This window comes from Sus scrofa, chromosome 1, assembly GCF_000003025.6.
Source record: "Sus scrofa isolate TJ Tabasco breed Duroc chromosome 1, Sscrofa11.1, whole genome shotgun sequence".
In the NCBI taxonomy this organism is placed as follows: domain Eukaryota; kingdom Metazoa; phylum Chordata; class Mammalia; order Artiodactyla; family Suidae; genus Sus; species Sus scrofa.
Window position 1 is genome coordinate 225149355 of NC_010443.5, and position 25420 is coordinate 225174774.

General features: G+C 36.6%; 1 protein-coding gene across 2 annotated transcripts in view; it reads right to left on the reverse strand.

The window, feature by feature from the left end:
- Positions 568-25420, reverse strand: part of ABHD17B (abhydrolase domain containing 17B) — a 43408-nt gene continuing 18555 nt past the window's right edge. Inside the window, exons 2-5 of one of the 2 annotated variants that reach the window (XM_005660158.3) lie at positions 11988-12089; positions 9392-9861; positions 4845-5024; positions 568-2123 (exon numbers count right to left, since the gene is read on the reverse strand). In XM_005660158.3, the coding sequence (XP_005660215.1) occupies positions 1904-2123; positions 4845-5024; positions 9392-9858 (867 nt within the window). In that variant the 5' untranslated portion in view covers positions 9859-9861; positions 11988-12089 and the 3' untranslated portion in view covers positions 568-1903. 2 annotated transcript variants of the gene reach the window in all.

The window sequence follows — 25420 nt, forward strand, 5'->3', positions numbered from 1 at the left end:
CAGACACTATGTTGGGTTCTTAAGCCACTGAGCCACAAAGGGAACTCCAAATACCACCTCTCTGTGGAACTCTTCCTTGACTTTCTCCCCATGTTCCTTTCAAAGTATCTTTCACCTATTATAAACACTCTACAAATCTCCTTCAGTCTTATCCCAATAGTAATACTTGTGCAATAAGGGCCTATGTGCTTATATGTCAGCTGTACTGTGACATCTTTGAGGACATGGCTGATTTCTATCTCTATCTGCATAGGATTTTGCATGATGTAGACATTCACTAAGTCTGTAGAATGAGTGAGTAGTGAATTAGTATGATCAATTTTCCAAGATGATCAAAGAAAACACTTAGCTAAACTCTGGGGTACGTGTTGTACAAAGAAGGAACTGTACAGGCTTCAAGACAATCTTAAGAAGGAAAAACCTCTCTAAAAGAAAGAAATGAGAATAAAAAAATTTGTAAATATAAAATTTAGAAAACTAGATCTATGTTTTATAAAGATTAATGGTATTTTTCTTTTTCAGTCATAGTAAGAGTGAGGAGCATGGAAGAAGGAAAACAAGCACGGCTGTATGGCGTATTTTTTGTTTTACTGTTAATTTGACACATCTGAACCAAAGCATTCACAATAACTTGATATACTTTGAAGAGAATCATATACTATAGTCTTAGACATAACCACAGAACAAGCAGAACAATTAAAACTACATAAGGCCTTAAAAATATATCCACAGTGTGTATTATTTCAATATTCATTCATTTACAAATTAGACTACATACCATTAATTTTAATTTTATTTTTCTTTCATTGTTTTATTCAAGCAGGATTCATTCAAGGAAAGGCAACTTAGTTTTTGGGTGTGAGCTTCATTTTTTACTACATTGGTTAATATAAAAGTTATGTAATTAAATGTTTTCTTATTTCCTGCATCCAGGAGTGAATCCATGAAATTTTCAGAGAGTAATCCAAAACAATAGATCCTGTTCTTAAAAATAGTCAAAGTGAAAAGGGAACAAATAGCCAGTCTGTTGTGGTCTTAAAGAACATCTAATGGACTTTCAGTTTTTCTAATAACGACAGTACTGCATTTCTAAGAGATTAGTCAAAATTTAAAACAACATTACATACAAAATCATTCTTGAAGCTCTAAATGCCTTTTAAATTACTAAAATGAAAATTTTAAGTAGTTGCCTCACAGTACCAAAACTTATAAATCAAAACTAGTTAAAATTCAGTGCTATCATGACTTCTCATTTACAAGGTGACTAGTTGGTAAATTAACAGATGGCATGAAAATTAAGACTTACATCTTTTTTTTTTTTTTTTAAAGGAGAGAATGTACGATAACCAGGAAATAGAGAAAATTCAATGTATTTTACAATAAAATAACCTTTTAAATCTCTATCCCTGTACAACAGGGTTTAGGTCATATCTAGTGAACTTCCATGTTTTCATACAGTTTATTCTATTATGAGTACTTGAATTATTTTAGATATACACTTTTTATTGACAGAATATTACATTTGTATACCAGATAAGATTTAGTACATTGAGATGTTTTAAAAATATTTATAAATTTGTTTCCAATATGCAAAAGCATTTGGCAATACTTTTACAGCATTTGATTTTACAGAATTAAAATTTCATACAGTACTCATCTTGATGTTTAAAAAAAAATTCACAGAAAAAATATAAATTACACAGCCTGACTGTATGATACTGTTATTTCCAGTTTCTAGTTTGGTAATTAAAACCTTCATTAAGTCTGTTAACAAATCATTACCTGTACATTTATGAAGGCAACTTACATGATTTGCAAACAAAACCTTCAGGTTTTATGTTATTTACCAAAGAGTGCAGTTCATCAAGAAAAGAAAACTCAGTATGCAAATTTACAGAATATTTTACAAATTTACCAGTTCCTGTGACACAAACTGTTTCAATCTTTCAAGGTACTGTCCATAAAGTTCCACATCATTGTGACCTGCCCCTTCAACCCAGAGAGGCTCCACAGGTCTTTGGCAACGCTCAAACAATGCGAGGCCATGTGAAAAGTCAATGACTTCATCTTCAGTCCCATGAATTATTAATACTGGAGAGGTTATCTTAGAGATTTTGTCAATACTGTAGGGAAAGAGAGAGGGTAAAGAAGAAATTAAATACGAACACAATTTTTCTTGTGTTACATTAGATAATACAAACATCAGAATTGTCTTTAAATCAATTCAGGAGGGATGGATAGATACCTCTTGAATACAAAATAAAATGCAAGTCATCTTTATATCACTACCTTAGGATAATTTGAAGACGCTAACTTCACACACTTCTGTTTTGAGGGAATCACCCATTGATTATAGTCAACCTCCTTCACCTTTCTATAATGCTGATGTTTTGAAGCACATAAGCTTAGGTTGCAAGGAAAGGAAGAAACCAAGGAACATTTCAATTATGTGCTAACTACATACCTCTCTGCACTCATATTTCCCCCCCTCCTAATAACTTACTAAAATGACAGCAAAATGCTTTTTGTTTTATTTTAGGGTATTAACTCACACAAATAGGAAGAATGTAACAAAATACAGTATTTTGGCCCTGGAAAGCAGATGAATGTGTGAGGTAACACACTAAATGTATAGGAGAAAATATAATTTTAAGAGGATAGAAAGGTAAAGTGAAGAACCAGCCCAATTATACCATGGAATACCCCAGAAGGCTAGGAATTGACATGGGGAATGAAGGCAGGTGATTTAAATCTATAGAATTCGTTCAAAGTCTGTTTAAGAATTAGTTAGGCCCTACTCCCCCAGATTCTTTCCTCTTCCTTTTGCAGCTGGGTAACTGCCCTCCACCCTTCAGGGCAGAGGTATCATAAATAGCAAGTAAACATACACAGTGGCTGCAATGAACCCATTTTCCCTACCAGGCTCCCAGAATGCTGGCAGCCTTCATCCTCTCAGCAGTAGTTAGTTTTAGGGAGTCTTCTCAGAAGGAGCCTTTTTTGGAGAATATATCTGCCTAAGAGGAAAGATGCAATATAAATACTGACATAGTCCCCAACTAACTGGCTTGACCAAATCACTGGATAGTGAAACTCAGACATTAAGCCTTAATCACCTGCTTCAGGCCAGCTCTTTAGTTCCTTAACTCTTCCATGTGAGGACACAACCAAAAATTATCAGACATCAGAGGAGAACACTTTAAATATAGGACAAGGATCAAAACAAATAATGAAAAAGGGCAACCTGGAAGAAGCAAACAGTACAAAAAAGAAATCTTACAAATAACAACTCTTATAATCATAAAATGACAGAATCTTGAAAAAGAGGAAAGTAATCTATGAAGTAACCCAAGGCTGTTTTTGGTAAGGAAAAAAATGCTTGAGTATAATATTGCTATCAAATGTCCAAAAGTGGAGGAAATAAAAAAGGAAATGTATGTTCTTTTTCGAACAATTTACTGTTAGTTTTGCTCTCTATGGTGTAGCTAAAATGAAAGGAGTTAGACAGATATAACTTGGCAGTAGTTTACCCCAAATATCTCCTTATTGTTCCAACCATTCAGCTAGACAGTATAATGCACATACCTTCCAATCTACCATTTTCTAAAACAAAAACAAATCCCCAATAAATATAAAAACCAAAAACCTCCCAAAGCTGCTATAGTGATAAGATCATATGTTCCCATAAGCTTCCCTCTCAAAGTAACCACTTACTGGCTAAGAAAAATATGTGTTTTTAAAATGACCCTTGCTGTTCTTATAAAGAACTAAGTGGTGACTTGGCCTTTGACCAATCTATCATTCACAAAAAAAAACCCTTGTATTGCTGCCAACTGGAGAAAGGAAACGAGACTGAAATTTGCCATCCTCTTCTTGCCTTTTCCCTTTCTTTGAGAAAAATAGGCCATCATTTTTTTTACAGTGAGAAAGAGAAGATAGTGGGAACTTCCATCCTGTGTCGAGAAGCATGAAGAAAAGTATCCCCTCTTTTAATTTGTCTAATGCTGCTTATATCTGCATACTTTGTGGGAGCAATATTTATTCTGGTTCATTTTTTTTTTTTTTTGTCTTTTTGTCTTTTGAGGGCCACTCCCGCGGCATATGGAGGTTCCCAGGCTAGGGGTCGAATTGGAGCTGTATCCACCGGCCTATGCCAGAGCCACAGCAACGCGGGATCCAAGCCGCGTCTGCAACCTACACCACAGCTCACGGCAACGCCGGATCCTTAACCCACTGAGCAAGGACAGGGATCGAACCCATAACCTTATGGTTCTTAGTCGGATTCATTAACCACTGCAACGGGAACTCCTTATTCTGGTTCATGTAAGATTTAACATTTTTTACAGTTTTAACATTTTATTTTGTAAATCAGGTATCATTCAACATCATTCACTTGATTTTATGAACATGTATCTGTTTTATGTTTCCTCTACTTGTTTCTCTTCTCCAGTGTTAAGAAAGCATCTCACTATCATCCATTAGCGGCTCAAGTCAAACACCTGGGCATTATATTCAAGTTATTTTCTTTAGTATCCTACATACAGTCTGACATTCAGTTCTATGAATTTTATTTCTCAAATTCTTATTTTTGTCTCCAAAACTAGTGCTACTACCTGGGGCTTAAGGCACTTAGCTCTTTTCACCTGGGGTACCATGTCTTAAACATTTCAGTTTTCTGGCTGGTATCCTGCCACTACTCTCCTCACAAATTAATTTTCACTATTTTTGTAATATATGTAAAATAGGAGCTCACGGCTGAGTGAATTGTATCATGAATACCTTAAGTGATGGAAAAAAATTCCCTCAAAAGTTTCTTTGAATTAAACTTTTTGAATATTAAGACTTACTTTGGGAATGCATCAAAACAGTAGGTCTTCTTGGTATCAGGAAAAGCAACTCGCATTCCTGAGGTCAAAGGAGAATGAAGAATAACAGCAGCACTCTCATACCGAGCAGCAAGATCCACAGATGGTACTGTCCCTATACTTTGGCCATATATAATCACATTTTCAGGGCGAATGCCATATCTACAAAGTTAAGAAGTTAAAAAAATAAAGTCAGACTGGTATGAAATATTCAATTACCAAGGACTCAGTCTTATAAAAAATGACAAATGACTTACACAAAGTTAAATTTTTAAAATATAATTTTTAGTTATCTTTATCATATTTAATGCTACAATAAAATCTATATCCTTCACTTTCTTTTTTCCTTTTTTGTCTTTTGTCCTTCTAGGGCTGCACCCAAAGCATATGGAGGTTCCCAGGCTAGGGGTCGAACTGGAGCTGTAGCTGCCGGTCTACACCAGAGCCACAGCAATGCCAGATCTGAGCCACGTCTGCAACCTACACCACAGCCCATGCCAACGCTGGATACTTAACCCACCAAAAGAGCCTGGGGATTGAACCCGCAACCTCACGGTTCCTAGTTGGATTCGTTTCTGCTGCGCCACGACGGGAACTCCATCCTTCACTTCTTTCATCAGTTTCAATTCCATCTTTTGGAAAACTAATGGCTGAGGTTTCTTAAAATTTTAATCTTAAGTAATGAATTTATTAAATCGTTTATGCAATTCAATGTAGCATGTTACTGACTAAATTTGGAACATATTATATTACTACTATTTTAATGGATTGATTTTTAATGGATATTTAGTATTTATTTTCCATTCAATGTAACAAAGGTTTATTTCTCTAGAAATCAAAAATGGCTCAATGTATTTTCTAAAGTCTGTAACAGTGATGAAAATGCTACATATAGTATGGAGTGAATAAAATATATGTTTTATTTTAACCAAGAAAATTATTATTTTTCTTGACATTTATGATTATTTACCCATAGAAATGGACTAATAACTGAAAAGATCAACAGATTAATTCCAAAATACCAAATGGTTCAGTTAATTATGAACAGACTTCATGATAAAGATCAAGAGTACTGTTATACTTCTTTTAAAAATGCTTCAGACTTAAATGGGAATTCACTGACTCAATAATATTATAACAAGGTATTGTTACTTGTTTACAATGTAATTGTCCTAACTATAAACTACTGCAAATGTGAAGTACTATAAGAATTAATGAAAGTGGGATTAAGGGCTAGACTGACAACAAATATGTCATTTCACTTTAGTAGTTTGACAGCAGTCACTCCGAGATGTTAAGGTTCGTTTGCACAATAGCTTTCACTCTTTTGAAAAGGTAATACAGCTTTCTAAGTATCTGAACATTCACCAGGAAAGAGAAAGACAAATCCCTAGGGCTCTTTCCAGAGGCAGAGAGCTATCTGATCTATCTGGGTAGTAACAGACTTCCCCATAGTTTTTTCCCATCAGTCTTACACAAGCATTTGGACCATGTCCCAGAGACTGGGTTCCATTTACTTCAAATTCACTCTAAATGTAACTCAACTCAGAAAAGCTTTTTTGGAGTTTTCTTGTAGCACAGTGGGTTAATTTAAGGATGCTGCATTGTCATTGCAGTGGCTTGGGTGACTGCTGTGGTGCAGGTTTGATTCCTGGCCTGGGAACTTCCACATGCCACAGGCACAGCCAAAAAAAAAAAAAAAAAAAAAAAGAGAGAGAGAGAGAGAGAGGCTTTTTCTTTGCAACAGACCTAGCTCCATAGGAATGAAGAAATTAGGAAAATGAACATGTGCAGCATCAGCATAACTCCTGAGGTTGCATGGATGCTGTTAGTTGAATAACAGCACTGTTGGTGGCAAAGATGAGTTTTAGACTAAAGCTAGCAAGGGCAAGGCTCCAGAGAAGCAGAAGCAGCTGCCAATTTAGCATCAGAAGACTCAAAGCAGTAACAGAATTTCAGAATAGTACAAGGTAGAAAGGACTTTTGAGACCATCTGATGTAGGTCGGCTGCTAACTGAGCAGATGTTCAAAGTCAGAGTAAGTTAGTGGCAGACCTAAAATTAGAATCCAAGTATCCTGACTCCCAGTCCAGCGCTTTTTCTATTATAGCACACAGTTAATGAGCTCAAAGACTGTGGTGGAAAGGCAGTATAGTGAATATTTGTCTCTTATGTTTTGTTGATCCATCATTAAGTTCAGAAACGGGTTATTAAATATTCAATTATTATTAAAAGGAGGTTATTCAAATAATAATTATTTAAGTTCATTATTTCTCCCTTGCTGGTTACTTAAGTTCTAACTTTTTACTTCAATCAAGTAAAGGAAATGAAAGGCATCAATTTTAATTATACACATTTTCTTAGATGATAGAATTCAAGAACTGGAAAGGATCTTGGAGATAATTTAACTCAACCTCTTCATTAAACAAAGAAACAGAGGCTCAGAAAAATTAAATAAATTTCCCAAGACTTTCTACACTTACTAACTCTTCCAACCATACTTAGTGTTCAACATAAGAAAAATTCAAAGTCTGAAACTCTATGCTAAACTAGTATGTGGGACTATTTAGCAATTTATCTATTCTGGTCCTGCTCCCCATTCATACTTCTCAAGTGTTTTAAAAGATTAATTAGCCAAGATGACAAATCACTTCAGAAAGCTTTCTTTAAATTGATATCTGATACGATTATTTTTTCATTTAATGATTTTAATTTTTTTCCATTATAGGTGGTTTACCGTGTTCTGTCAATTTTCTACTGTACAGCATGGTGACCTAGTTATAGAAGTCCAATGTGCTATCCATTGCGCCACAGAGCCACCCTGATATCTGATAAGATTTTAAAAAAGCAAAATAATAAAGCTGACCACTTATAAGAGGGTATTCTTTTACATAAACATAGAAAGAACACTTAACTGGATACTAATATGTTTTGCTTGAATAAAATCATACTTTTGTGTTACTTAGAAGCACTAACAGGAGTTCCCTGGTGGTCTACTGGCTAGGACTTGGCACTTTCATTGCTGCGGTCCAGGTTCAATCCCTGGTCTGGGAAATGAGATCTGACATCAAGAGGCTGCATGTTGCAGGCAAAAAACAAACAAACAAACAAAACAAAGAAAACTACTACTAATAAAGGCTATCTGCTTTAAATTAGCAACCCCCCCCCCCCCCCCGCTTTAGGGCTGCAGGTGAGGCACATGGAAGTTCCCAGGCTAGTGGTCGAATATGACCAGCAGCTGCCATAACAACATGGAATCCGAGCTGTGTCTGTGACCTACACCAGATCCTTAACCACTGAGTAATGCCAGGGATCAAACCTGCATCCTCATGGATATTAGTTGGGTTTGTTACTGCTGAATCACAAGTCAGGAACTCCTAACTTAGCACTTTTAAAACTATACTAATTCACTGAAATTACACTTTAAAGGAGTGAATTATATCTCATAAATCTGTTATTAAAAAGATTATCATACTTTGCTGACAGGTAATATACTATGTTCAATTGGCTGACTGAAAGTGGGTACTCATTTTTGTTTGTAGGCCTGAGGGGACTGACATCAGAATAACTGAAGCATATTTTAAATGTGGTCATTTAAGACAGCTTAAGTTTACAAATTTTTACCATCCTGTACCTGCCTCCCTCCCATTCCTAAACTCCTTACCTACTATTTACCATCTTTTTTACTTACTTGTCAGATATGTTTTCATATCATTTCAGCTGACATAAGAATCCCCTTTATATAGAACTCTGAGACCATAGTTTTATTACACATCTTGGAGGGCTAAATGTTTCTAAAGATAATTTCTAAAAAAATTTATACCTACTAATGAATTTGAGGAAGTTATCCTTAACTAACTGAAACTATTAACATTTAAGCATTAAATGGTTAACTTTTTTTTATGCCCTTTAGCTTCAGTCTCAAATACTCTGGAAGTCAGGTAGCTTATCACTGTATAATGAGGAATAATTTATAGTAAGATAACTTTCTTTTTAGTATACATTAACTGTCTGATGAGAAAATACACTAAAGTATACAAAACTGCAACATTTTTCAAGAAAAATTTATAAGTATCTTTGTGACTAGAGAAGATTGATGCAACTTCTATTAGTTTTTAATTATTGTGTATATGCAAAACCTTATTTAACAAAAACAATCCAACCTCTTACTGTTAATGATCAAGTGAATAATTAGCTAAATCACGGTTTTCCCTCATTCCCTTGAAATGTTACAACTATGAATAAACATTTTTATACCACACTCCAAGAAGTTTTAAAACCAACCATTTTTCATTGGCTGAAATTTTTAAGAAAATCACACACACATGACCTGTCGAACTCTTTTATGCTATTATACAAAATTTAAAATTACAACCTGAAAGTGTAACTCTTCTATGTATATATCGGTAAATATAATCTCTATTGAGTACCTCAAGATGTGTTACAAGAACAGATTTTATTCTTTTCTTATAAAAGACAATTTTAGTAAACCATCACAAGTGTGGAAAACAACTCACAGTCACCATTTACCTTGTCCTAAGAGCAAGCCAAGCAGCTTCTATGTCTGCATAGAGGTTCTTCTCTGTTGGTTTCCCAGAACTTGCACCATATCCAGAATAATCATATGAGAATATATTACAATTAATCCGTGATCCCAGTCCTATGTAAAAGCTGCTCATCTGACCAAGATCAACAGCATTTCCATGTGAGAAGAGTAAAGTGTATTTGGCATTGGGTGAGCAACGAACAAACATGCAGGCAATTCTGTTGCCTTTACTGGTTCTAGTCATGAAACACTCAATAGCATCTTTTTCTCTAGAAGAATATTGCCAGTCTGCTCGTTCTGACAGGTGTAAAGTCCAGCGGCTTCCACTTTCATCACACATCAGAGTGTAAGTTGGATCAGGTGGCAAAAATGCTAATTTTGAAGCAATTTTCCCCGGACATGGTGGACAGCAGAAGAGGCAACATAGCTCACTAAATGAAAGATTATTCATCTTCTGAAAAAGAAAAAGTCATTGTTTTAATCAGTGAATGCACATTCTGCATTTGCATACAATAGAAAGTTAAAAAAAAAAAAAGATACCAAGTAAATTCTACTAGTGGTCAGTGTCTACTACTATTACCTGAAGTATGTTTCTCTAAACAGATTTTTTGGTATCTTTCTATAAATACTTAAATCCTGAGGTAAGGCCAATATTCTTGACCAGGAGATAGACTCAAATACTATGTGACATATTTCAAACAGCGGTGATATTTTATAACATTTAACCAAAATATGAAAAATACTCTTACTAGAGAATAGAGGTAATATTTATTTCTCCACAAATAATAACATAAGAGGTATGCACATATGTAATTATTGCCCAAATAAAAAAGGCATTATTGTGGAAAAAAAATCTGCTCAAGGAAAATTTCCCAAATGGTTAGATGAAAATAAGCCTAACATCTGAAGTCAGAGAAAGCTGGAGTAGCACTTACTAGCTGTGTGCCCTCTGGGAAATTATTTACCTTTTTTTCTCTTTTTTTTTTCTTTTTATAGCCGCATCTATGGTATATGGAAGTTCTGGGGCTAGGGGTCAAATTGGAGCTGAATCTGTGACATACACTGACGCTTTCAGCAATGCCAGATCCTTAGCCCACTGAATGAGGTGAGGGATCAAACCTGAATCCTCATGGACACTATGTTGGGTTCTTCTTCTTTTTTTTTTTTTAAATATAATTATTTTTTTCCCCCATTATAGCTGGTTTATAGTTTTCTATCAATTTTCTACTGTACAGCATGGTGACCCAGTTACACATACATGTATACATTCTTTTTTCGCACATTATCATGCTCCATCGTAAGTGACTAGACATAGTTCCCAGTGCTATACGTTGGGTTCTTAATCCACTGAGCCACAATAGGAACTCCTTTTTAACCCTCATTGTCTTCATAAAAATAAGGCCAATGCCTATACTAAACAGAATGGTTGTGAAGAACAAATACAGTATCATTAAGGCGTTTAACACAGTAACGGGAGTTCCCGTCGTGGCGCAGTGGTTAACGAATCCGACTAGGAACCATGAGGTTTCGGGTTTGGTCCCTGCCCTTGCTCAGTAGGTTAACGATCCGGCGTTGCCGTGAGCTGTGGTGTAGGTTGCAGACTCGGCTCAGATCCTGCGTTGCTGTGGCTCTGGCGTAGGCCGGGGGCTACAGCTCCGATTCGACCCCTAGCCTGGGAACCTCCACATGCCGTGGGAGCGGCCCAAAGAAATAGCAAAAAGACAAAAAAACAAAAACAAAAACAAACCCCCCCCCCACAGTAATGGCTGTATAGTTGGCACTTTCAAAAATGGTCCACTTTCTCCTATTTTTTTCCCATCAATACTCAGTATTTTTCAAGTATCCAGAGCTCATATTAAGTCAGGAACAAAAATAAGTACTACTTGTTTGCCATACCAGCATTTCCTTCTAATTATCCTTTCTCAAATTCCTATCTTTTTTAGCAGTAATAGACCATTGCTTAGTTTTAGGAAAAAGGCATTCAAAACAAACACTGTCCAGAGGTTTGGTGGCACCTAATTTTCTCCAGAAAACTCTAAAAAAAAAAAAGGTACCTTGTTATATATACAAAAAAAAAAAAAAAAAAGAGAGAGAGAGAGAGAGAGAAGCAATCACTTCAGAAAAGTGACTTAAGAGTTGACAACATATGGAAAGAAGGAATGCCTTTTTCATTAAATACCAATTCAAAATCTGGTTTACATTGTTTAATACAAATGTATTAATTTTCCAGTGTAAACTAATTAGATAGAAAGAAGAAGCAGAAACAGCCAAGATAGAGAATAGGAGTGACATAAAAGTCTTTAAAAGATAAGCAGGGGAAAGGCAGAAAAATGTCTCTTGACTAATGGGAAACACGTTTACTATTCTATCTTTATTCCTTTTCAGTCTTCGAAATAAATACAGACTGAATAAGTTAATACTCTGGCTGGAACAAGAGTGAGAACAGAAATGACAACTAAGTCATTATCATCTTTAGTGATAATTCTTATCGGTTTGATGAAGTATAGTGTTGAGAAGAATTCTGAGGGTATGCCCAGGGCTTGGCAGGCAAAAAATATGTGCTAAATTACTGATACCTACTACAGAATTAGGCTACAAATTATCAACTTGGTCAGGAGCATAAAGGATGTGGTGAAGATGGCAGAGAAAGGAGTTCGAAGCATCAGTCCCAAAGGAGATGACCTGGAAAAACAAGATGAGGCAGAAGGTACACTGTATCAGGGCTATCTGTTCATAATCTGGCTACTGTTATTTCTCATCCTCAATTACCTTACATGTCTTCAACTGCTGACCCTCACCAGCATATTAAAAGCTCCATTAATAAGTATATAAAACTAGACTATGTTCCTATAACTTACCTCTTGAACATGAAGACTTTTATATAACGTAACAAAGTAATTTTGAAATAAACCTGGCTGACAGAATATATATAACGCTGCAGAGATGCTTCTTGGGATGAATGCCAAAGGAAAGTAACAAGAAAAAGCTGCAGTACCAGGGTGAAGACTAATGAAAGATAACCAGAGCTTCTTATGCAGAAGAAATTATTCCCATCCCCACTGCCTCAAACCAAAATAACTGGTATCCACTTAATAACAAAAACTTGCAATTATCGCTTCCTAAAACAGGTCTGATACAGGGCAGCAACACATACTTGCTTAAAAAGTTATTCTCTCCTTTAGTGTGTGAAAAAAATTCGCAATAGAAAATTTGAACAAAATAAACCTAAGTTTTAGTATGATCAGAGCCGAGTAAATTTCTGAAGGAGAATCTCATTCTCGATAATTCACTGAAATATCTAGTTGAATTTAGATAATTTAAATCCAATTTGTTTCATATAACTTATCTGAATAGTTTACTAGTTATTTCTTGGCAACAAAATCCTGAAAAGACACAATCAAAGATGGAAAATGATAGACTACTGAGAGGACATAAATGTCACACAACAAATAATTTATAGCAGAATTTTTGGATGAGACAAAGCAAGGATTTAAAATAGTTATAATAAACCTGTTTAAGGAGTTTTGCTGTGGCTCAGTGGTTAACAAACCCGACTAGTATCCATGAGGATGCAGGTTCAATCCCTGGGCTTGCTCAGTGGCTTAAGGATCCGGCGTTGCTGGGAGCTTTGGTGTAGGTCGCAGGCTCCAGCTCCAATTCGACCCCTAGCCTGGCAACCTCCAATATGCTGCAGGTGTGGCCCTAAAAGACAACAAAAACAAAACCCACAAAAACTTACTTAAAAAGAGAGCTAGAGAGTGAGACAGACATACTGACAGAAAGACAGAGGGTGAGAGGAAGAGGAAGAAGGGAAAACTTAAAGATGAAACAGAAAAAAGTGTCAGAAAGAAAAATCTAACTGGAATCCCTGGTATAAAAAAATCAGTATCTGAAATAAGAATTAAACTGATGGGTTGGACACAAGTATTGATGACAGTTTAAGAGCCTATAAGTGAGCAGGAAAATAAGGTTGAGGAATTTCCAAGTATAGACTTTTTCAGGGAGAGAGAGATGAAGAGATGGAAAATACAAAAGAAAATGGAAGGAGGATGTAAATAGAAATACCAGTATCAATACAATAGGAGTCCCCTCTAAACAAGAGAGGAGAAAATAAAGACAATCTAATAATTTTTCAGATTTAAAGACAGAAAATTCAGATTTTTTTTTTTTTTTTTTGGTCTTTTTAAGGGCAGCACCCAGGCTAGGGTTGCACTGGAGCTGCAGCTGCTGGCCTACACCACAGCCACAGCCAACATCAGATCTGAGCCTCGACTGAGGCCTACACCACAGCTCACGGCAATGCCGGATCCTTAACCCACTAAGCGAGGCCAGGGATCAAATCTCTGTCCTCATGGATGCTAGTCAGATTCGTCTCTGCTGAGCTACAACGGGAACTATCCAAAAATTCAGATTGATATACCCCAGAATGCCAAGTAGATATTTAAGAAAACTTACAGTAAATACAAAAATTGCCACAAACAAAAATCTGCAAGTTTCCAAAAGGAAGAACAGATTACCCACAAAGAAACAAGAATCAGATGAACATCTGACTTTTCAACAGCAACATTAGTAATCAGAAGACACTAGAGGGATAGTTTAAGTTTTTTAAGTTTTAAAATAAGTTTTAAGTTTAAAATTATTAAAATTTACAAATTTTAAGTTTTAAATTAAGGGCAGATATCAATAAAACAGACAATAGGAAGCGAAAGAAATTAAGAGACCCGAAAACTGGGATTCTTAAAAAAGGCTTCCAATACTACTACTAACAACTAGCAGTTAACCGAGCACTTACTGTCAGGCATTGTTCTAAATACTTTTCAAACATTAATTCATTTAATCCTTTCAATAACCCTCTGACACAAAGACTATCCACCACATCCCCCTTTGGCCATGACTGTGGCATGCAGAAGTTCTTGGGCCAGGGATTGAACCCATGCCACAGCAGCTACCTGAGCCACAACAGTGACAACACTGGATCCTTAACCTGCTATGCCACCAGGGAACTCCTATACCCTTTCTGCAATTGAGAGAACAGAAGCACAAAGTAGTTGTGTAACCTGCCAGGGGTCATAACAGCTGCTAAGTGGTAGAACTAGTAAGTGGCAGAATGACTTTGGAACCTGAATTCATAACCACTGTTTTTATGGGAAGAATACTAGGACAAGATTTACCAAGAGAAAAAGGTAAGCAAAAGCCAAACTACTAAATGAAATAGAGGAGTTCCTGTCATGGCTCACTGGTTAATGAACCCAACTACTGTTTGTCTAGAGCTGTGGAGTATGGAAGAGTTGGGAAACAATGGCTAAAGAGTACAGGGTTTCTTTTGGGATAATAAAAATGTTCTAAATTTGATTTGGGTGGGAGATGCATAATTTTGTTTAATATATTAAAACCATGGAATTGTGCATTTTAAATGTCAATTCTATAGTATATGAATTATGTCTTAATGAAGCGGCAGGAAGGAAGGGAGGGAGGGAGGAATGAAGAAAGGAAGGACAGACAAGATAAGGCTAGACTATACTAGGGAAAGCTAAGGTAACCTTTTGCAAAGAAATAATAAAATTATGTAATTATTTCTCGGGTAGCTGGGAATTTTGCTTCCCAGGTATTAGGACAGACTACACAGAGCCAAAGTAATAAAGACAGACTAGTGATGACACAGAAACAAAGAGACCTAGTAACAGAAGACATAGCTTACAAACAGACCTATGTATAAATGAAAATCTCCTATGACATGGAGTTTCTCAAAACATTAGGAAAAGATGGATTCCTTAGCAGATTTTGCTGGGAAAGCTTATCACATAAGCAAAAAAGTACTTGGAATCTTGGAGGTATAGACTATTGGGTATAAGACAGGCTTAAGGATGTGTGGTATAATATGGAGAATATAGATAATATTTTGTAATAACTATAAATGGAAAATAATCTTTAAAATTGTATGTATAGCATTTTTAAAATTAAAAAATTCCTCAAGTATGTAGAACACAAACTGCAGATGGATTATCAATCCAAAAGGGAAAATTGATACAACATAAAAAAATCCATGAAGAATAAAGCAGTGGCAAATTTAGCTTAATTCAAATAAAGGATTTCTATTCAGTGAAAAATGCTTTGGGAAAGATGATTTCTTCACCCAAAACTGTCAGAGGGTTAATATCTAAAATAATAACCTTTTACAAAAACAAGAAAATAAAAGATAACTTAAGAGAAGAAATGGAAAAAAATCTGTGAATAGGCAATTTATAGAAGGATATACAAGGCTAAGAAGTATATGAAAAAAGGTCATTCTGAGCCTCTAGTGTCATGCAGAGTATCTGTCACATAATAAGACTGCTAGTATTTTTTAGATGAACGAGTTAGTAAATTAACAAGATTATTAATAACTCTACATCTCGGAAGCCTCTATAAGAAAAAAGTTTATAAATCACATGCTAAGAAAGTAAGCAAACATATTTTGTGACAATTATTTAGGTTTCTTGTATGGGAGCAGAATAGAGGCAGTCAAATAGAAAAGTATAAAACCTGAATGAGGGAGGATACAGTCAGGAAAAGGACTGCTAGCTAGTAACTAAAATCATTCAGTGCATTACAAAGTGCAGAATAGAACAGTCTTCCAGGGGGAAGGAAATCTTGCCCCTCTGGAAATCAATTCACAAAGAGAAAGGTCAGCTCAATGTTAAACAGCTGGCCCATTGTGAAAATTAAGGTTTTCCTTTTGGCGGAGGACTCAAAATCACTTCATTTATGTAACAGGAGGAAGTTCCTAAAATTGTATGAAATAATAATTCAAGAACCTGCTCAATGACAAAGGAAAAAAGATGAACATCTGAGTCCTTTTTCAGCAAAACAGGAAGACTATTCTTAAAGAATGTCCTTAAATAAAATGACATACTACAATCTTCTTCCTCTCTTCTGACCGAATAAATTACTGAAATGACTTCTGTCAATTCCTGATGTAATAATATTTACTGAAAAAAAAAAAACCTTTGTAATGCAGATTGACTCACATTACTACCATCTACAAAGGACAATAGATTCTTTTAGGGTTCTAGATTTTACTGTAATGAACAGAACTACCACAAGTCTTTTAATAGAAGATTTCAAAGAAAACTTTAAAAGTACTTCATCTTCATTTTATGTGCTATTTTGACAACTTTGCCCTAAAGAGTATCTATGCTGATTTCAAGTCTTATCTAATTTAGAGTGTAGTTAGTATATGATAAACTACTTAAATTTTTGTATACTATACTTCATGTTAAGAACTAATTCCTAGGGAGTTTCCTTGAGGCACAGTAAGTTAAGGGTCCAGTATTATCTCTCCACTACAGTGTCTATCTAGGGTTGCTGCTGTGGTGCAGGTTCAATCTCTTGTCTGGGAACTTTCACATGCCATAGTTGCAGCCAAAAAAACATCAAAAACCAAACCAAAACAAAAACCCCCCAGACAAAAAAAAACTTGTATTCTAGAGTCCAAGATGAATTTCTTTGAATGTGGCTTCATATGGGAATCTGGGAAAGTTAATATTACATATTTTGTTTTGTAGAATGTCAGAATTTACATTACCTAGAGAATCTGCTACTACTACTTTGGTCACCCCATGGCATATGGAATTCCCTGGCCAGGGATAAGAAGACCCAAGCCACAGTCGTGACCTACACTGTAGCTGTGGCAACGCTGGTTCCTTAACCCACTGTGCTGGGTTGAGAATTGAACCTGCGTCCCAGCATTCCAAAGGTGTTAACGATTCTGTTGCATCGCAGCAGGAACCCCTAATTTTTTAAAACAAATAAATCCAGGGCATTCAAAGGTAAGTTGTTTAAAACAGGAAGATTACACAAAACATAAAGATTGGTCTGTTTGCTACCATAAAACAACCCATTTTTATTGTCTATCTTTATAAAAATTAATGCCTGATTTTTTAAAAAAAAGATAAATGGACAGAAGAAAACAGAAAAAAACCAAAATAAAATTAGATCTATAGCAGAGACTGCCTAACACCAGAAATGGATAAATGAGGTAGATGTTTGATTATTGAGAACAAGAAGTAGCAAAGATCAGAATAAAGTCAGAAGTGATGGTACAGAAGATATTCAACTAAGAAAGTGGAGGGGGAAAAAACATCAAATTTTAGATTAGTTCTATACGAAGGGGCCATGAGCCTAATATATCCCTAATGACTAATCCAAATGCTACTATAAAAAGGGGGTCAATCACATACAGCTCAATAGCCTAGAAATGTAGCAATACCAAAGCAAGGAAATTACACTCATTTTGGTATCCTTGGAGGGCACCAACTGAGTTAGGCACTGCCACCCTAAGATCCAGTATGTAATCTGCAGCAGCATTTTTACCAAAGTACAACAAAGAATGAAAGCATGTATGTTATGATTGTTAGAGAGCCAAATATATTACAGAGTTTAGTGCATATAGAGAAGCTGAATATTCACCATTATATAAGTTTGGCAACATGCTTACTTTTTAGTTAAGACAGAGCATCCAAAACATTTATAAAAAATATTTCTGTTACTTAGAAACTAGGTGTTTAGTATGATGTTGTTTTAACATATATATATATATTGGCGGCCTGTGGTATGTGGAAGTTCCTGGGCCAGGGACTAAACCTGCACCACAGCAGCAACAATGCTGGATCCTTAACCAGCGGTGGCACAAGAGAACTCTAACTTATTTTCTCATCTGTACATGTCTTACATAGAAATATAGCCTCTGCACCTCTTGTCCCTTTGGGACAGGTTTTATTTATTTCTTCTTTCAGATCACTAAAGAATCAGCAAGAGAACTCCACTATTTTTGAGATCAAAGGACCTGACTGGGTGACCACCAGGAAAACTAAACTCTGAAGGCACAGAACCAACAGGTTATGCCACTTGAGAATAGAAATTTAAAAACTTAGGGGAAAATTTTAAAAGCACTTTTTAAAATATTTTTTTAATATTTCAAATTGAAAGGAGAAATTTGGCAAACCATTTTCTTCTCTTAAGGAATCATTCAGTTACTTTTAAAGAGAGAGTTAGGAATTTCTCAATTTGACAAATTGTACTGGGCAACGTCAAAATAAATTTTCTTTCCTATTGTGAGAAGAGTTGGGGTTAAACATGAACAAAATTTGGGGTTAAACATGAGGCCTACCAGAAGTACCAAAATAGCCTCAACCTTAGTGTTAGTTATGACTTTTTGTTGTTGTTGTTTAGTAAATTAGTTAAACAGTAAGACTCAGAAGTGAGGAAATTAGTAGATCTATAACAATATTGTAGAAGATGGAAATTAAGGCTAAAAAGCCTATAACCTATCCCAAGCAAACTAATTAATCTCAGAAGTCTTACATAGGTCCATGTAGCCATTTCTATACTTATGTTTCCTCTTAGTTTCTTAATACATAATATTTACTGCATTATCTAATATAGGAGCCACTAACCACAAACGGCTATGTGAAGTTATTACTCAGTTCCTTAGTCACACCAGCCACATGTTACTTAGTTGCCACCAAACTGCACAGTGCAAAATGAGCAATTCTATTATTGCAGAAAATCCTACCAGGCAGTGCTAAACTAATAAAACCTTTTAATTCCAGGCAATACAGAATCAGAGCTTTCATGCTTCACATCCATACTAGCTTTAAATGTTGAAGCGCCCTCCTTTTCAGTCTTTCTATTGAAGTACATATAAGCTATTTTTATAGATTCTGTTCAACTAAATGAGGTAACCTACACAATACCATTTTAGAAGACTACTATCTTCGCAACAATATTACAACTTCTAATCCAATTTTAATGTAAGAGTCATTTTATTTAAAATGAGGAATGCAAATCAATTAAGCTATCTATATATTTTAATGCATGCTTTTGATGTGTCAAAGGAATTCAATATTTTTGAAAAGTTCCTTGCATGCTGGAGTTGCAAGTAAACTGTAAGAAACTATAGGAACATGTGTGATTATCAGCTAATTTCTGAACATAGCCCATAGAGTATTCCAAACACTTAAAATCTGTTTTTTTTTTTTTTTTTGTCTTTTGTCTTTTTGTTGTTGTTGTTGTTGTTGCTATTTCTTGGGCCGCTCCCACGGCATATGGAGGTTCCCAGGCTAGGGGTCTAATCAGAGCTATAGCCACCAGCCTACACCAGAGCCACAGCAACTTGGGATCCGAGCCACATCTGCAACCTACACCACAGCTCAAGGCAATGCTGGATCCTTAACCCACTGAGCGAGGCCAGGGATCAAACCCTCAATCTCACGGTTCCTAGTTGGATTTGTTTCCACTGCGCCAGGATGGGAACTCCCAGGAGTCAACTTCCATATGCTGCGGGTGCAGCCAAAAAAAAAAAAAAAAAAAAAAAAAAAAAGCAATACTGTAATGATAAAGGTATTACAAGACATGGGGCTTAAGAAAAGTCAAACGACATAGGAAGTTAAAAAACAAAATGTGGAGTTCCCATCGTGGCGCAGTGGTTAACGAATCCGACTAGGAACCATGAGGTTGCGGGTTAGGTCCCTGCTCTTGCTCAGAGGGTTAACGATCCGGCGTTGCCGTGAGCTATGGTGTAGGTTGCAGACTCGGCTCAGATCCCGCGTTGCTGTGGCTCTGGCATAGGCCGGTGGCTACAGCTCCGATTCGACCCCTAGCCTGGGAACCTCCATATGCCGTGGGAGCGGCCCAAAGAAATAGACAAAAAAAAAAAAAAGAATTCAGTTCCATGGGAAGTTCCCTAGTGGTCTAGTGGTTAGGATTTGGTACTTTTCACTGTGGCCTGGCTTCTACATCAAGCTGCTCCATCCCATGGTAAAAAAAAGACTTCAGTTCCCTATTCCTTAAGACACTTTCCAACTCAGAAGACCAGAGGTTTACATTGAAGGAAATCTTTTCTAAGGAATCAGACTAATTTGAAAGACAGATCCAATGATACAAAGGGAAGTTATACCAGGATGTTGTAGGAATGAGAAGGATGTGTATTGCAGTAGAGGGCCTTCTAATGTGGGATGTCAACATGTAAGATGTAGCAATATAATATTGTTATGTAGAGATATGGAGGTAAACATCAAAAGAATCCTTCAAAACAAAGTTAGTATTACCTGGGAAAGGATATCAAGGAGATGGGGGCCTGAGCTTGCTAATTTTCAAATTGTATAGAATCATTTGGATCCTTAACCACACGCTTGTATGAATGGATAAAAATGAAGACTGAAAACAAAGAAGACTCTTCCCTAACCCCACCCCAAATTCAAACCCAAACCAGGTTCAATAAGAAATTATGACTTCAGGTCATTTGCTTTTAGATCTGGATGATTAATACCACACTCATATATTTATCTTCTATCATGATATATCATTATTATGAAAGATTCAGAGAATTTACCCTACTTTCTCCCTTTTATGCTCATTCTGACTTTTTAAGTTTTTGTTGGTTAATTTTATAACTTTATTATTTGGGGGGGGGCCTCACCTGTGGCATGTGGAAGTTCCTGGGCCAGGGATCAAACTTGTTATGCAGCAATGACTCAAGCTGCTACACTGACAAGCTGCATCCTTAATTTGCTACACAACAAGGAAACGCCTATATAACTTTAAATATTATATTTGAATATCCATTTCTTGTTCCATCAACTTTAAGTTTCTACTGGCTCCCTATGTAATCAAATACCATTGTTGTTGGCTATACAATTACTTTTGCATTTAAGTGCCTTTTTTTTTTTTTTTTTTTTTTAGGGTCACACCCACTGCATATGTAAGTTCCCAGGATAGGGGTCAAATCCAGAGCTGTAGCTACTGGCCCACGCCACAGCCATAGCAACATGGTATCCAAGCTGCATCTGCAACCTGCACTGCAGTTCAAGATAACACCGGATCCTTAGCCCACTGAGTGAGGCCAAGGATCAAACCAACATCCTCATGGATACTTGTCAGATTCATTTTTCCCTCCATAACAGGAATGCCACCAAAGTTGATTTCTAATACCGATATGATTTTTTTTTTTTTTTTTTTGTCTTTTTGCCTTTTCTAAGGCCTCACCTGCAGCACATGGAGGTTCCCAGGCTAGGGGTCTAACCTGAGCTATAGCCACGGGCCTACTTCAGAGCCACAGCAACGAGGGACCCAAGCCGCATCCGCAACCCACACCACAGCTCACGGCAACGCCATATCCTCAACCCACTGAGCAAGGCCAGGGACCGAACCTGCAACCTCATGGTTCCCAGCCGGATTCGCCAACCACTGCGCCACGACGGGAACTCCCAGAGTGTACAACTCTAACATTATAACTACTCCTTGGGTGCAGTACCCTCTGAAATCTCTCTTAGAATACTAATAGAGCCAAATTTTTGTTGTTCTTGTCCATTTGTATTTTCAGATAATGTCTGTTCCTTCTGTTTGTTCATCTTTGATTTTCATGCTACTAGAGTTTTCATAAATATGAAGAGTCAGTGAAGAGGCAAAGATCTAAATTGTTTCCTTTATATGTGTGTAAGTATGCTGACTCAGGAGACTTCTAGTCTGAATACTACTACTAAATAGCTGCAGGCTTGGAACTCTATGAAAAAAGGAGGATTTCAGGGGATAAGGTAACTTTACTTGAGAGTCAATTTCAAGTCTCAAAGTTTCTCAAACATATCCATCTACCTCTGCCTAGGAACAAAAAAGTGTATTCTATTTACCATCTTCAGTGGGAACAGAAGTTACTTTACAAATATTCAAGAACATGGTACAGCTTTAACTATTTGGTCCAGTAATACAATTAGGGATTCTACCCAGTAAATTCTACTAGTAAGTACCGTATAGTCCAGAAACTAAAAAGTTGGTGAATATAGGGGAAATCAGTCTCTTTATACCCAATTTTTCTTTCCTATAAAATGATAAGTTTGAACTAGGTATTAAGATTTCTTCTCATTCTAAAACTTTAAAACTCATCTTTTGTCATAAGTTTCAGATTCAATCTTCCACGAAAAAGAATGAAGAAATACATAATGTGAAAAGATTCAGAGATTTTCGGTCTCCCAACTAAAAACAAAGTACCTAAATAAGCATGTTAAGTTATATTTAGCAAGTTATAGTTAATGAGTTTTATTGGGGGGGGTAGGCTGGTGACAGATAATGTGGGGAAAGGGGTGCAGGTGTTGATGAGGGGGTGAAAGATTCCTATTTCACACATCTGCAGGTATGGTATTTTGCTAGGTTATTAAAAACCAAGCGAGTGCTTATTTATCAATATATTTACATAGCTAGATCTTAAAAAAAAAAAAAACTTCATAAATAATCCTCGTAACAACCCAAATAAAGAGATGTCATCCTCCCCACCAACCCAATTTACAGATGAGGAAACCAAGAAGTTTAGTGTCTCCAAGATCACCATATTTAGCAGTTTGATCCAGAGTCCATGCTTGTAATCACTGAGTAAAGATTAGTGTGTGGGAGTGAAATGTTTTGCTACAGTACGAACATGGAGAGAGTATAATAAGATCAGTGGAAAAAGAAAAACAAGGATGAAAGACCTTCCCATTTTTATACACAAAAATAGAAAACAAACCAAATAAAATTTAAAAATCCAAAATTGCACGAAAAAAAAAAAAGTCTTTTTTTGGTTCAGAATGTTACAACATATACCTGGGGCAAGAGGAAGGAAGTGGTCTTGGCCACCAGATGACCAAAAAAGTAAATAAAATCTGGACTAGCATTTATAAATTCATAGCCTTATTGTTCTTTTCTGAGGATTCTGAAGTCACTGCTTAAAAAAGACAAATTTTACTGGTTACATGGGAAAAAGTGATATATTTCAGTGCTTTTCAAATATGTAAATTGTCTAGGAAATCTTTGGATATTTGCTTCAACACTTAAATTTCTATTTCTGGAGTTCCCGTCGTGGCGCAGTGGTTAACGAATCCGACTAGGAACCATGAGGTTGCGGGTTCGGTCCCTGCTCTTGCTCAGTGGGTTAACGATCCGGCATTGCCGTGAGCTGTGGTGTAGGTTGCAGACGCGGCTCGGATCCTGCGTTGCTGTGGCTCTGGCGTAGGCCAGTGGCTACAGCTCCGATTAGACCCCTAGCCTAGGAACCTCCATATGCCGCGGGAGCGGCCCAAAGAAATAGCAAAAAGCCAAAAAAAAAAAAAAAAAAAAAAAAAAAATTCTATTTCTTAAAATGTACCTGAAATGGACCAAACTGCTCGCAAAAGTGGCATTGGTTTGCAGTAACACCTATACAACCAACCTAAGGAGATGTAACATCTGAATTAACTTTGATACTTGATACTCTGTTGGCATGTTGACAAGTGGCACTGAATCTAGAATTGATTTGGGAAGAACTGAAAACTGAGTGTTTGCATTCCTATATTTTCTATTTATTTATACCTTTTAAAAATACCATTTTAAAATTCCATGTTAACGTATAGAAATGAAATACCTTTTTGTGTATTGACTTGGTATACAACAAGAAGATAGGAATATCCCTTAATGCCCAGGTTGAAAGGATATCCCCAGGCCAGGAATATGCTGCTATCAGAATTGAAATCTGGATTGTGGGCAGTGCCAAAAGGGGAAAAAAGAAATTGAAGTCAAGAAAGAGTACAAAGTAGAAATTCCTCTCCAGAGCTGAGAATATTAATCATATAGATGTGAAGTTTGGGACAGAATGGGCATTTACAGAATCACGGTATAGTAAGACTTAAGGAGCATAAAATTAATATGTAATAGGAGTTTTTGCTGTGGTGCAACAGGATTGTCAGAGTCTCTATAGTGCCAGGACGCAGGGTGGATCCCCAGCCTGGCACAGTGGGTTAAGGATCTGATGTTGCCTCAGTTGTGATGTAGGGGCTGACACCTGGCCTGGGAACTCCACATGTCAGGGGGCAGCCAAAAAAGAAAAAAAAAGGTATATGTAACAGAAATCTTAACTCAAGAACCACCAGATTTCTTTCCTTCTTTCTTTTTATGGCTTCCCCTAAGAAATATGAAAGTTCCCAGGGTAGGGGTAGAATGAGAACTGCAGCTGGAGTTCCCGTCGTGGCGCAGTGGTTAATGAATCCAACTAGGAACCATGAGGTTGAGGGTTCAATCCCTGCCCTTGCTCAGTGGGTTAAAGATCTGGTGTTGCCGTGAGCTGTGGTGTAGGTCACAGACATGGCTCGGATCCAGCGTTGCTGTGGCTCTGGCGTAGGCGGGCAGCTACAGCTCCGATTCGACCCCTAGCCTGGGAACCTCCATATGCTACGGGAGTGGCCCAAGAAATGGCAAAAAGACAAACAAAAACAAAAACAAAAACAAAAACAAAAAACAAAAAAGAACTGCAGCTGCACAGACCTACATGACAGGCATACAACAACTCTAGATCCAAGCTGAATCTTGCAGCAACTCTGGATCCTTAACCTGCTGAGTGAGGCCAGAGATCAAACCCAGATCTTCAAGACTGCATTGTGTTCTTAACCTGTTGAACCACAAAATTAACTCCAAAAACCACCAGATTTTTTTAATTTTTAAAATTTTTATTAAAGTGTAGTTGATTTACAATGTTCCTTCAATTTCTGCTGTACAGCAAAGTGACCCAGGCACCCACACACAACCATTTTTTCTTCCCCCATTTTCCATCAGGTTCTTACCCTAGAGACAGGTACAGTTTCCTGTGCTGTACAGCAGGACCCCATTACCCATCCATTCCAAATGTAACAATCTGCATCTACCAACCCCATACTCCCCATCAGCCCCCTCCCTTCCCCCTGGCAGACTCACGTCTGCTCTTCAGGTCCACAATTGGTTTCTGTTTTGTAGATAGGTTCATCTGTGCCGTTTTAGATCCCGCATATAAGCGATATCATATGGTGTTTGTCTTTCTCTTTCTGACTTACTTCACTTAGTATGAGAGTCTCTAGTTCCATCTATGTTGCTGCAAATGGCATTATTTTTTCTTTTTTATGAAGAAGCACCAGATTTTTGAGAAGAGTTTTCAAGTCACTCTGTCATTAAATGTTTTGGATCCTTTTTCTAAAACATTCGCATGTTTCAAATCACATATA